General features: G+C 44.3%; 1 protein-coding gene across 3 annotated transcripts in view; it reads right to left on the minus strand.

Annotated features, from left to right (window-relative positions):
* The window catches only part of MLLT3 (MLLT3 super elongation complex subunit), a 131,695-nt gene extending 125,673 nt beyond the window's left edge, over positions 1 to 6,022 (minus strand). For all 3 annotated transcript variants that reach the window (XM_064439632.1, XM_064439630.1, XM_064439629.1), the window contains exons 1-2: positions 5,841 to 6,022; positions 5,170 to 5,350 (exon numbers count right to left, since the gene is read on the minus strand). In XM_064439632.1, the coding sequence (XP_064295702.1) occupies positions 5,170 to 5,350; positions 5,841 to 5,852 (193 nt within the window). In that variant the 5' untranslated portion in view covers positions 5,853 to 6,022. The remainder of the gene's footprint in view (positions 1 to 5,169; positions 5,351 to 5,840) is intronic.
* Between the last annotated feature and the right edge of the window lie 8,523 nt (positions 6,023 to 14,545).

The raw sequence follows: 14,545 nt of genomic DNA on the forward strand, positions 1-14,545 counted from the left end.
GCACAGAACCCAGGTGTTGCTCATACCGCGTGTCACCATGCACCATGACACTTCAGAACCAACATCAGCTTAAGAGTTTGAGGGGGGTGCTCACAGGACAGTCCCTTCTACCAGGAAGGGCATACCCCACACTGCCCAATGATCTTTGCTCCACGCTTCACGTGCCAAAAGATTCTTACCTTGCCATGGCGCAAAATACTGTGGCCTCTGAGACAAAGTTAAAAAACAAATAAACAGTTAAGAAAATGCCAGTGATAACGACTGTATCTTTTAGAGTTTCTTCCTTACTTGTCTCCACAATGGATTCAGAAGAGATTTTGTAACTTTTCTATGGCAGGCTATTCAGAAATATTGCTTAATTGAATTGCAGGAACAGAAGTGGACATGCTTTCCTATGAGAAAAGTAAGAATGTGTTTACTAGGCAGAAATCATCAGCACCTTTTACAGTAGCTAAGTCTATTTCAAAATGTTATGGTCTACTGAAGTCTCATTCTGCATTAAAAGCCTTAACAAAAAACAACCAATAGTAGAAATGTGGACTCCCCTAGAAGAATGTTACACTTTGGCCCATGCTGTAACAGAATAACAAGTAGCTCCATCACTTTGCTGTATCATCACAAAACTTCTTGTAGTTGAGATGCAGTAAGCATTGTTCCCCTCAGATCTGCAGAGGAAATCAACACCTCCCACTTTTTAAGTTACAACATTCTGGTGTCCAAACCACAATTTTCATATTGACTAAGTTATTAGCACAGAAATATTATTCCACACCATTTTAAAATGTCCCAGCTTTGGCTGGGATTATTTTCTTCATAGTAGCTAGTACAGGGCTATGTTTTGGGTTTGTGCTAAAAACAGGGTTGATAATGTGGAGATGTTTTAGTTGTTACTAAGTAGTGCTTACACTACACAAGGACTTTTCCAGCCTCCCACGCTCTGCTGGGTGCACATGCAGCCAGGAAGGGATGGGGCACAGCCAGGAGAGCTGACCCAAACTGGCCAAGAGATATTCCATACCATACAATGTCATATTTACCATATGAAGCTGGGGGAAGAAATAGTAAGGGGTGGATGTTTGGAGTGATGGCGTTTGTCTTGCCAAATAACAGTTACATGTGATGGAGCCCTACTTTCCTGGAAATGGCTGAATGGGAATGGCCGATGGGAAGTAGTGAATGAATTCCTTGTCTTGCTTTGCTTGTGCACAGCTTCTGCTTTACCTATTAAACTGTCTTTATCTCAACCCATGAGTTTTCTCATTTTTACTCTTCCAATTCCCTCCCCCATCCCACTGGGGGAGGCGGGGGGTGGGGGGGAGGGCAAGCGAGAGGCTGTGTGGTGCTTAATTGCCAGCTGGGGTTAAACCAGACAGTTAGAAAAACTTTGTCAAAACGCATAGTGATTAACAGAAACTTACCACACAGACCACTCTAGTTCCAATGTAGTTTTTGACACATAATGAGTCTTTGAAACTCAAGAGATATGTTCTCTTATCCAACTGAAGTACTCTGAGACAAACAGCAGGTTGGGTTACTGTTGCAGGGTATCAACGTTCATTAGATAAGAAGGTAAAGAAAATATTTCTACATTGCTTAGCATCCACATGTGAGACATTAGCAGACAAAGCAACATCTCTTCTTTTGGAGGCAGTATTGCAGCAGATCAAAATTAAACATAACACGGTGACAAATCTTGTTCCACAGACATACTTTAATACTACACTTCTACATATAGCACTATTTTCTTCACATGAATAATGAAAGGTAAGCAACACATGTTTTGAAATAAAGCTAGAATCTTAGAAATTCTCCATGTCTTCTCTTAGCATCAGCATCACAAAATAGACAAGATTTGAAAACAGTATTTGTGATTGCATGATGATTTTACAGAGCTTTTTTCTTGCAAAATCTGCTCAAAACTGAGTCTGGGCATGAGTCTACTTTCTTTAACCTGAGAGGTAGTCCTGTATCCACGCCCTATGACAGTACTCACGAAGTCAGACAGCAGGAGCAGGCCATTAAACGTGAAGAAGTACAGGGGACCAGTCACTGTGAATGACTGTATGCTCCACTGTGGAATGATAAACTGAAGCATTCAGTCACCATAAAGCAAACAGAAAACAAGAAAACTGCTGCCAAGCTCAACTTTTTGGACATAGTGAAAGAGGAAAGAGACTGTGTTCCCTGTTAGTCACCACCACCTTCCCATCCCATCTACACACGCAAATGAACGTGCTCTCTGCCCCAATGACTGAACACTGCTCCTAGCTGTTTCCACCTAAAAATTGTCAGTTTTAAGGTACCCTGCTAGCTCTTCAGCAACTATTAGTAGAACAAACACTTGGACACACCTTTGCAAACTCACCACCAACCTCTAGTATTTCCAAAATCTCTAGTATAGCCAGAAGAGATAAGCAAAGCCAGAGTTGTAGCCAGCAAACTGACAGTTTATCCAGCTATTCCCAAAGCAAATGCACTGAAAATAATTCATCTCCCTTGCCCACCCTTGATGTTTGGAATGACTATGCCCCTAATAAAAAGTGATCTAGCAACAGAAACACAGTATGAGCTAATAACACCTATGACAGCCTATTCATTTATTATTTACAAATTGATCTGTGATCTCTACAGACAGACTTAATGAATTAAAGCTTTTCCTAGCAAGCATACATGTTAGAGCAGCCATTCACAGCATGAATCCAGAGAGGAAAAGATCCCTGAGCAGAGGGTTAAGTGTTATTACGTCTAGTCAGTACATTAGTACTGGCTTTTAATTAACATTGTATACCTACTTAAGCTTGCTAAACCCACAGCTCAGGATTAGTTTGAAAACTTACTAAGTATCTCCTAGTGGTAAGTTATCTTATACTAAAATAATAAAGTGTATAACTTCAGAGGAGATGATGGAAAACAGGTAGTTTGACTAACACCACACTCAAGTATATAATTTCCGTTAAATATGCAACACTTAAGATAACACCCCAAAGGCCATCTGAGGTCAAATCAAACTAATAGCACTGATTTACAGAGCCAAGAAAACCTAGACTATTTTTGTCAGAAATTTTAACTGTATTTGTAAATCGGAAAGACAAAGAAAATGCTCCCATTTACAAGGCACACATCACCACCACTCTTTTAAACACTACTGAACAGCAGAAAGTGTGCTATGTAATTCATACATGGACCACTCTCAGCAGCACAATGCTCATCTTTCCCATCGTGATTTCAGGTGCCTGAAATTTCTTCACAACCTATCTTTTCACTCATTGCTGTAGTTTCAGGAGGCTAGGCAAAGCCCAGAGGTGAATGGAGCATTCACCGTCTGAGCTCACACTCTGCTGGATAGGAGCAGCTGCAGTGTCCTCCTACAATCCAAGTCATGTGCAATCACAGTATGACAAGTACCCTCCTGGGCTATGTAAGCTGGCATCTTTCCCAGCAGTTGCCACATCATGAAAACAATGCATACAAATAAAACCTTAAAATAAAGACTTTAAAACAATGGCTTAAATGACTGCATAACTAAACTCAGCAGCTGGAGACACAAAGCACTCCCAGCAGCAAACTATGCATCTTTCACTTGCAGAAATCCTAAAATATATCCTTACTAGGAAGCTCCACATCACACTTAGCAACCAACCCCCCAAGTCTGGGCTGCAAAGTCATGCTCCCCAAGACCGGACAACAAACAAATAGGTAAGTAAAGCATGGCTAACAAAAGCAGTGAGCATCACAAACACCCCCTGTGCAGACAGAGCTTCCAAGTATTAAATGATACTTTCTACCACTAATTTCAGTACATTATCTAATTCACTGAATACAAAAAATACTATCTCACCTATTTAGACTACTTAGACTGGTTCTCAGGAGTTTCTCTGCCAAACTACTGAGATTGACTTAAAGTCATGTTTTCCTATACAAGAACTAGAAAAGAAAAAACAGGAGGAAGACTACACAGTGTGATGTGGGCAATTTAATTAATCAAAAATACTGCAATGTTGCATATGATCCACGGAGCACTGCTTGTGCAGTATCGTGCTGGTTTACAGTAGATTAAAAAATTTACTGACTCAATGACAATAAAAGTTAATTAATAGCTTACGCTTTAGAAGATAAGCTCAGCAGCTGAAACACTGCAATTCTTACACTCTGTTGCTTAAGGGAAGGAAAATATTTTAGAAAAAACCTTGCAATAACCGACATAAAAAAGTCAAAAACACTATATCAAAACATACATTTTTACCTTTCCACTAAAACACCTTTTTTATCTCAACACTGAAAAATTGCCTGTTTTTTGCTCCCTGAATATTCATTTTTTCCCTGCCTAGCTGTAGGAAGACAGGATTTACGATGTTGTTGTTCTAAGGAACTGCAGGAGTTCTCTATGCCAATAAAGATTACAGATCAAATGAAAGGTAACTACTAACCATTGTGTCTGCATAGATAAATAAACCTGCTCACTTCTTTTATTTGTACTGTTACCTCTACTAATCCAACTACAATAGTCAGGACAGCAAGGGCTCGGGAACCAGATCTGAAAACAAACAGCTTCTTTTACTTCTCCCAGCCCAACTTATGCAGGTACATACACGCCACAAACACACACCTTTGGGGAAGTTTTCGTGTACTTCGGAAAGGCTGAAGCCCTGACAAAGAACTAGAGAACTAAGCAGAAAGCAAAATATTGGGGGAGTCCAAACACAAGTACCAAAATCGGAGCCAGGATGAATTTCCAGATGCTCCTGTCCCCGTCAAACGTTCGGTAAGTGGGGAGAAAGCAAGACCAGCCAGAAACAAGCAACACGTGGGCAAAAACCTTCGGCGCAGACCGGCCCCGAGGCAGAAGCCGGCCCGAGTCACCGACAACCGAGACACGGAGGAGTGGAGACCGGACCCAGGGCCGGCCCGGGCCCGGGCCCTGCTACGGCGGGCAGCCGCCAGTGGAGGCCCCCCGGCGGCAGCGGGAGAGGGGAAGGAAGGACTCGCCCCGCCGCCCGGGGCAGCCCCGCGGCGGGCGGGAGAAGGGACACCAGCAGCTCACCGGTGCACCGGCGGCCGCTTTTGTTCTCCAGGGAGGCCGGCGCAGAGCCCGCCGCTGAGTCCGCAGAGAAGCGCCGGTGCGAGGGGAGCCACGGCTGCCGGCCCGGCAGGGCGGCCGGCCCTACCCACCTCTTTTCGGCCGGGGGAAGCTCTCGTGCAGGTGAAAGACGACTTTCTCCACAAAGTGCTGAATGTTGCTGTGCTCGGGCCCTCTGACAAACACCATCCAGTCGTGGGTGAAGCCCTCCACGGTGGGTTTCTTCCTGACCTGGGCTCGGTGCCCCAGCTCCAGCTTCACTTGGACAGCACACTGCGGGATGACAGGCGGGGAGCGTCCGGTGAGCGCCCGGGGACGCAGGGCCGGCCGCCCGGGCAAAGAGGAGCCGGCCCCATCGCGGGGGAGCAGGAACACACGGACAGAGCCGCACCACAAACGCGGCAAGGGGAAGAAACAAGAAAGGTACCGCCCCAACAAAGCAAAGAAAAAAAAAAAAAAAGGAAAAAAAACCACCAAAGCCGGCTCCGCAGGCGAGGGCACAAAAGACCTCCCGCTGCGGGCAGCCGCTGTCAGGGACGCGCCGTCCCAGATCTCGGCGCCCGGTGCCCCCGGTGCGTCGGCAGAACATGGCTGAGGCGACAGGCGCCACATCCCGCGGGTACGTGCCTGATCCCTGCCGCTGCCGGCGGCGGGAGGCAGGGAAAGCCGCACGCCGGAGAGAGGTTCCCCGTCAAGGCGAGCCCTTCCCGGGGGCGAGCGGCCGCCGGCGGCGGGCAGCGTGGTGCGGTGCGGCGGTACTCACCGAGCTGGCCATGCCTAGAGCGCCGGTTCCGCCGGGGCGGTCGCTCCTGTGCTCCACCGCGCAGCGCTAATTCATGAAGACGTGGAGGGGCCGGCGGAGGAGCGGCGGGCAGGCGGCGGACATTCTCTGCCTTGCTGCTCCCGCTGTCCGCCTCCTCCCCTCACTTACTTGCTCGCCCCGGCCCCGGCCCCGGCCCCGGCCCCGGCCCCGGCCCCGGCCCCGGCCCCGGCCCCGGCCCCGGCCCCGGCCCCGGCCCCGGCCCCGGCCCCGGCCCCGGCCCCGGCCCCGGCCCCGGCCCCGAGCGGCTGGAGGAGCGCATGCGCGCCGCCCGCCGGTCTGACACCGAGACACAGACATAACAGTGTGCGGGAGGGGAGGGGCGCTTGGGCGGAGGCATCAGCCAATGGCGTGCGGCGGGTCAGTACGGTGACTGCGCCCCCGGCAGCACCCCGCCACGCCCCGAGCGGGAGGCCGGGGGCTGCCACCGTTACCGGAGCGGGAAGTGAAACGAAGCAAGGGCGGCCACGAACAAAAGAGAAGCGGAGTAGTGGGCTTCTCCTCAGCCGATGCCGAGGGCGGGGAGCGGGCACAAGCGCCGCGCAGCGGCGGGGCTGCCGCCCGCCTGTGACCCGCTCTCACCGCGGAGCCGCGGCCCGCCGGCGGCATGCCCAGCCCGCAGCGGCCGGGCTGGTGCGCCGTCACGAGCGGCGCGAGCCGAGTCCGCCCGTCGCCTTCCACTGCCGGCACCTGCTGGTCTGCACCGGCACAGACAGCGGCCAGAAGTGAGTTAGGAGTCCCCACGCCAAAGGTACGCTGAGAGGGGGACCGTGCCCCCGACCTCGCCTCCGTGCCCACACAAGCGAGCGCTTCTGAAAGCCCCCCAGTAACTCCTCTTGCAGAGGAAGGCAGGAGGGGAGCGCCGCAGCCGCACGGGTGAGACAGGCGGTGATGAGCGGCGGGCAGCGAACCACACCCGGCGGTGTTAACCCGCACCGGTGTCGCTCATTGCTATTTCTACCATTAACATGCTGGCACTCTTTTAAAACAACACTCAGTACCTCAACAATTTCTGTACCCCGTCCATGGTAGAGTTGACATGCTGATGCGCGCCGCAGGAACGTGCCAGCGAGGAGCTGGAAGGTACTGTGAACGCCGAAGTGACTATACTGACGCTCGTGAGATCAGTCTTTTCCGACAGCCACAAAGTTGCCCAAAATTGGCTGTAGTAACTGAAAACTATTTCGGTTGCTATGTTTTCTGACAGTTTTTCTGACGACAGCCCTACCTCAGCGATCGAACAGCGGCCGCGGCAGCTATTCCCACGAGCAGTGTACGCGCTCGCAGATGAAACCCCCTCCCCGGGCGTTCCGGACATGACCAAGAGATGGCGCGCGGAGCCCTTGCGCTAACGTCCTCACCTGACCTCTGCAGAGGCTCTGACTACCCTATCTCGCTTCTCTCGTTTCGCCATGAGAAACGCACGTTACTGGAACTCTAGCGTAATTCAGTAATTCCTTCAAAACTACTCGGCTGTACCTTATTTTTCTTACACAGTTGTAAGCCTTAACTGACACAATCAGTACTAACGACTCAAAAGGATTAATACAATTGTAAAAATCCCACAAGTTACTATGTGACTTGAAATTCACTAACATTAACCCCTCAAATATACAAATATCCATGTTTTTAAATTGCAATGTGCCGACCCAGTAGTTCACATATCTTGTACTAATCTTGCATTGGGTAGCCAGAAAGCCAGCATGCATTAAGAACTCCAGCTGACTTCAGAAACCCATCAAAGATGATTCCGGTAACTTTGAAACCTTTTAGATGCAAGATAAATAAATAAAAAAAAAAGATACTGACACTATCTACTAGAGTAAGGATTATGCACATGAGCAAGGACAGCAAGGTTGGACCACTACTGCACTTAATGCAGTGGGGCTACCAGGTCAGGGCTCATCTGCAGGCTGAGGAGCCCTGGCATTTCTAGAACGATCCCATTTTTGCTGTGGCTGAGCTGCCCTTCTCAAGTGTTCAGTCACTTAAGGGACTTGTAAGGACTGAGAATAGATTGTCAAAAGCATTTAGCTGTCTAGATCCCTTTGGTTTCTTTGGAAAATAGACTCAAGAACTTTTGAGTCAGGGGTTTTGTCATTCAAAAGACACTTTTTTGGTACATAATGACAATGTACTCTGCCATATTAGTGCAGAGTTGAATGTGTAACACATTCCAAATAATAACAATAATATATACACTAGAAGTATTTTGTCTTTCATTATTGGCACATATTTAATGAGACCTTTCATTATCAAGTAATGCAACTCCTGGAAATACTGTTTGAATTCTTACTCCAAAAATAAATTTGAAGCATGGGTGATTTTACAGTAGTAACCAGGCCTGATTATTTAAATCATTAACAAACCACCCCTCTTTCTTTTCTTCCACCCCATCATCTACATTCCAACTTCATATTATACTGGCACTCTGAGCATAAAAGTCACAGTGAAAAAAAAGGATGATGTTCTTCCCTGCTACCAAAACAGTGTTACCACTCTAGTCTTAGCATGGCAGATACGTATGTTTTATGATGATTACAATGCATGTTTCTGCTTATTATTGCCTTTTAAAAATTAGACTAATGTGCTTAAATTACTAATAGACAAACCTTAATTTAGTCCATAAAGATTATGATTTTAAAACATGGGCAGCTACGATTACATATCTCAGTGGGTATTTGAGCGCGTACATGTGTAGTTCCATAGATATTTCAAATGCATTGAAAATATCTTACTGACAACAATTATGCAGAAAGCAGAAAAATGTTCAATGATACAGATTCGTTACTTAAACAGGTCTATGAAATTATTTCCATTAAAAGTGACCTCAGTATCAGCCCTAAGAATCTTTTTCTACTCTCTGTACCCACAACTTTAAGACTTGAGGACCACAGAATGCTGCCCTGAAATATTCAGGTACAGGCATTATTTTATTAAGGAAATACATATTGGAATCACTGTGGTCCGAAATGCTATTCTATATCAGCCCCTGTGTTCATACATCTTGCTAGGTAGAAAGTAAACCCTTTTATAATATGTTTCTACATTTCTGGACAACTCTTCAAATAACTTGACTACCTGTTTGTGTTTTTCTTCCTTGTTTACATAACAGTTTGACATTGTGAAGAATATATTTGCTTCCTATTCTGGGGCAGAAATCAGGGACACCATCCTGCTGTGTAATATGTTATTGTCTGTTATGGGGGTACCATATAAGGATACAACACTTTTTTCAACTCAATTTAAACAGAAAAAAATAGTATGGACAATTTCTATGTATGAATCACCTCACAGTTTTGTTTGGCTCAGTAGGAACAAGGCATAGAAAGTAGTCAAATGCAACAATAAAAGCATCACTCCAAGTTGGAATATTTCTACTTCTTGTCTACCTCCTTCCAGCTCTTCTGCTAAAATTTCAGTTAGTCTTCCCACGATTGTTCTGGAAATCGTTATTACTTGATATAATAATAACCTTTCTGCCTGTTTAGATCTATTTCTCCCCTTGTATAACACCACAAATAATCCATAGCTATAACTAGAAAGAAGTCACAGTGGGCCTGATGGAAGCACATGCTTCCATCTTAAACGTCTGCAAAGATGATTACTATCTTGCAGGTGAAGAGCCACGATGACATATTTTTATACAAGATATACTTGAATGCAGATTTACTATTTGCCCTGCTCTTCTCAGAAGGCTGTAAAGATAGGATTTTATTTCTTTCTATCCTCCTGATATACTAATTTCTAAGAAAGGAAGGGTTCTTTTAGGCCTGGCAGCACCAACAGTACGTACTGCAAAAGAACAAATCAGGTGATTGAAAGAACTGTCTTTTGTCTCCACAAAGTCTGTGTCTCTGTGCTCCTGCTAGCTTTTATGCTGAAGACAAGAAACCAAAATGCCTTCTGAATCTTTAGGGATTTTTCCTGAAAGCCACAAAAATATAATCACTTTACAGGTTGTCCTGTTACTTTATGGTATCTTTGGCATTTTTGTTTTACCAGAATTAGAGTGTAGATGAGCAGAACAGCTTTTACAATCAGGCCACTTCAAAAGAGCAGTTTTGGTAACAGCGCAGGCAGAGTAGCTATTAGGCTTTTAATAGTAGCTCTAACACAGCTGGTGATATCTGAACCTGTTTAGCAAGAGAGAAGGCGTCCAAGAAGTAAAGAGTGTCTGGTCCACTCTATGATTAGGGCTGTGGATTTTTAATTTTCATCCATAAAAGAATCAGGAAAGAAGAAAGAGAAAAAAAAAGTCTTCCACCAAAGTGAGATGGTTTTTCTTCGATAGCCTGTGTCACAGTTGAGGATAAGATGAAATAAGGTTGTCAGTAACTAGAAAAGTAATTTCTTCTTAACAGATCCCAGTGAGATAATTCTGTTTTCCAGAACCCTTAAATAGGTGAGGTTTATGGCACAGACTCACACTCCATATTTGTCTCCCTAACCTGGGATTCTACACAAAGAAATGGAGCTGGATAGTCCTCTGGAGTCCTTCTATGCTGATTTTTATTTCTTATGTATTTGGACAAAATTATTTTCCTCTTGACTTAGGACAGGACTGAATCAAGACAAGCTGTTTTCCTATACCACATATCAGTGCAATGGTGGATATGCTTCTATTATGTAACTTTATCAGTTCTAATAGTCTTTTTAACTGCTTAACTGAGGCCACTCAGTTGAGTAGTGGTTGCTTAGAAACATCTGCAGATTCAGGCTTAAATTTGGAAAAGGGAATTGTTTAATACAGATCAGTTGTGAAGCAATGCTGATTGTTAAACAAAACAAAAATTTAAAAAATAGCATTTGTATTCAAGCTGAAGGGGTTGTGATGCATTTACAGCCATTTAAAAATCTACCAGTTTCACAAACTCTAAATGTAATCTTCAGCTGACAGGAGCAGAATCAAAGAACAATCTTGAGCTGGTTAAGTGACAAACTGGTGCAACTATTTTCTTCATTTTGGATTAACAGTTAAAATAAATATTCTTTGATCTTGTTAAGGCAGATGGATGCAATTACCTGCATGTGAAAGTGCAAAGACTCTGGCTCAATGAACTATAGAGTTATAAAAGTTAAGGCAATTTTACAGTAGTCTTATCCAGTACTGCTAAAACAGGGTTTATCATGGAATAGTTATACAGCTGCTGGAAAATAAGAGGCATCTGGGTCATGTTCTTAGAGGTATTTAACTACCTAAAGGTTCGAGATCAGCTACCACAATGCTAAAAACATTTGCACATTTTACATCTGATGAAATAACTGATGTAGCTGTGGGCTTCCCAGGAGGCACCAGTGCCTATGTTCAGACACCATCAGACATACCAGCATCATACTGTGAAGTGTGATGCACAGATCCCAGATCCCTGACTTAGGTGGAACATGAGTCAACGTTTCTATTCAATATACAGCGAACCCTGGAAGCAGTGTAGCTGTGTTAGTGCAGCATAGCACCTGAACTAACAAGAGCTGTATTTCAAGACAATAATGTTGGTGATCCCACACATGGCTGAAAGGAATTGCTGCCTTTCTGTATTACAGAATATGCATCTTACAATGTACCTTACACAAGGCAGATACATCTTACGTCACAAAAAAGGAGACTGTTTCCCAGCTCACTCAGACACACTGAATTGTCTTCAGTGTTTCAAACACAGCTATTTCCAATTTCCATTTGAAGTTCAAATTTTGTGGCCCAAATATATGGACTGACTTTTACATTGGCTTTGTTTTTAAATGTTTAAAAAAAGCAATTAGCCGAAAGAGCTAATATTACTGGCTGTAAAGGAAACCACAGTGCCTTTTAAATATATCCTCAGTCTAAATTTCTCTGTATTTGATATCTTTTAATTTCCTTATGCAGGAAATATATAAAATCATAGCCCATTCCTGATCCAAGCCAGATACTTTGATTACTATGCTAAGATGCTGCTCTGAACCAAAGCCAAAATTTAAAATGAGCCTACAGCTGATGTTACACATACAACAAGGAATATGTATAGGCTACTTTGTAACACCACTCTGGCTGCTAGGAACTAATGGCAAATACTCTCTCTGGACTGGCTTTTTTTTGAGTTAGCTACATAGGTTGTACAAATGCCAAGCATCCTGGGCCAAGCACATGCCTGTTTTGAGGTTTTATTGACTTGTCTATTTCTAATCACAAACCAAATAGAAAATAAGCACTTTAGCTCGTAACATATTAAACCCCCAGTCAGTGGAAAAGAACTTCAAGAGCAAGGGCTGCAGGTTTTAAAAAACAATATAAAATAGTTTATAACTCACCACCAGCCACCTCAGAAGGATGTAGTAATGACAAAAGATAATTGCAAAAACGGAGTCTTGGCTATGCACAATATTATGGTATAGAAGGTTAAAAAAATTGTCTAAAGGCTTCTAGGGACACACAAATATGGAATAATTGCTGGAGGTGACTTAGAAATTAAACTTATATTTTTAGAAAAGGTACAGCATTGAAGAAGCTGTCAGGGTGAAGTGCAGCTGCTATGTAAGGAATCCATTCCACGGAAGTTCCCTAGTAACCTTAGATTGTCGGTAAAGCCAGGAGAACTTGGCACACTGACTCTAAGAGGAGTTGTCCAGAGGGTGGAGCGATGTGGAGGCATCGTGGCCAGGCTCTGTGATAAATGGGAACTCAGGGTACCATGGAGCTGATGCGCTGCATATTTGCCACCCTGGGCCAACAGTCCATCATAATTTTGACAAAATGCTGTCCTTTTGGTGAACTTTGCTCAGTATAATATCATTATAACACAAAACCACACCTCCATCCCAAAAGCTACCTGTCTCTAAGGTGTGACCACCCCTCACTGGGCATGCGCTTTGATTTTCTTCTAGTCTACACCTTTAAAAGCAAAGCGAGGAAATTTTATACCAATCATAATAAAGGTATGTATGACTAGAGTCACTCAAGCTCCACCTGAAAGATAAAAAATAGTAAAAAATGTGTGAAGTGAAAGAGGGTGTTGGGGAAGATACCATAGCATACCATCCTGACTTCTGGGACCAGTCAACAGGCTGAGCCTCTCTTCCCCCAAACTGGGACGCCTTCGGGTAAGATTGGAAACCTCTGTAGAGTCACTTTAAATCCCTAACGTATTAGAGTTGCTTTGCTTCATATTAGAGTCACTTCATATTTGTTTTGCATACTTGTAGCCTAGCAGTGTACTCATATCTTTGGCATTTATGTGTGTCTTGTAACCAGCAATCTTATCACCGGTAATCCAAAGAACCTGTGTATCTGTTGCTTTAATAAATTGCACTATTCATTAATCTAGCCATGATAATTCTCATTTAATGCTACCAGCCAGGACATCTGGCAAATTAGTTACTAACAAATACTCTGATGAGTGGTTACTTCTACAACCCTTAGAAAATAAACTGTTGACCAAGTCTGAGACTAAGACTGGACTTAGCCGCACCTAGACTCCTCTCTGAGAAGGAGTTCAGAAAGCAAGGGGGTCCTGTCTGAACCTCCTGACTCAACGGTAAGGTCTCTCCCTAGCCACTCCTCAGACACTAACCATTAACACAACAAAGAAACCTGTTGAGTGGAAAGCCTTGTTGAGACACCTACAAGGAAGTATTTAGGTTTTTATTTCCTCACAGTGGTGTAGCCCCTAGAGGAAATACTCCTGTCAGACAAAGAAACAGCCAAATTCTGCACCGAGTTGAGGTCTGTTCAGAGGACCTGCTCTGGATTTCTGCAACCGTAGGCAGGGCAAAGTCTGATCACATGCTCAAGAGAGCTATTAAGGAGTAACTTCACTGAAAGCAGTGTTCTTGGTTCTTGACCCAACAGGAGATCTCCCTGCTGGAAATCAGCCAGAGAGTGTAAAGGAATTACCTGATCATCCTCACTCTGCATCAGGTTCTTGTGCTGGCCACGCCATTAGTTACATAAGGTGACCATTATCCAAAATAGGAGTTTATGCATAAGATAACCAGTATGTCTTAGTCATAGACTACTTTGTCTTATGCTATAGCTTGATTACAGGAGTATCAGAAAGCTGCTGCCTCCCACCACTTCCCATCTGGCCATTTGTGTCCATGAGCCAAAGTGTCAAATGCAACAGCACTTACAAATCCAAAGCCATTTCGCCCTGCATGCAAAGTGTCTGCATTTGAAGGCCAGTTTCCTTGTCCTGTCATTCAAACTGGATATACAACCCAGGAACCCTCAGCCAAACATATAGCACCATTTCCTCAGTGTGAAATAATAATCATGTTAACATATGACACAGCTACTTACTTTTACTGAAATCTACTTAGAAATGTACTCAGTCTGAATTTTGCCCAATTTGCTTCATAAATGGTTGCAAGTCCACCAGCAAGAAGTACTCTACTGACTCTAGCTCTACTGGACCAGTCAAGCCCTTTGTCAACAAAGCAGCACCTTACAGCCACCCTTAACAAAACCAGAAGGAAAACAGTACCTCATCCAGGAGTGTAGGAGATATCATGCCTCTGAAAATGTAGCAAGCTAGACATAAAACGTGCTAGTGGTCTAAGTAGCCTTCATTGTCCAACCAGTTATTTCATTTCGGTTACAAAAAATGGATCTTTAATAAAGTAAGCACTGGAAAAACTCCATATTAGTAGTTCTGTTTTAGATGGTTATTTTC

This window comes from Phalacrocorax carbo, chromosome Z (genome assembly GCF_963921805.1).
Source record: "Phalacrocorax carbo chromosome Z, bPhaCar2.1, whole genome shotgun sequence".
Taxonomy (NCBI): domain Eukaryota; kingdom Metazoa; phylum Chordata; class Aves; order Suliformes; family Phalacrocoracidae; genus Phalacrocorax; species Phalacrocorax carbo.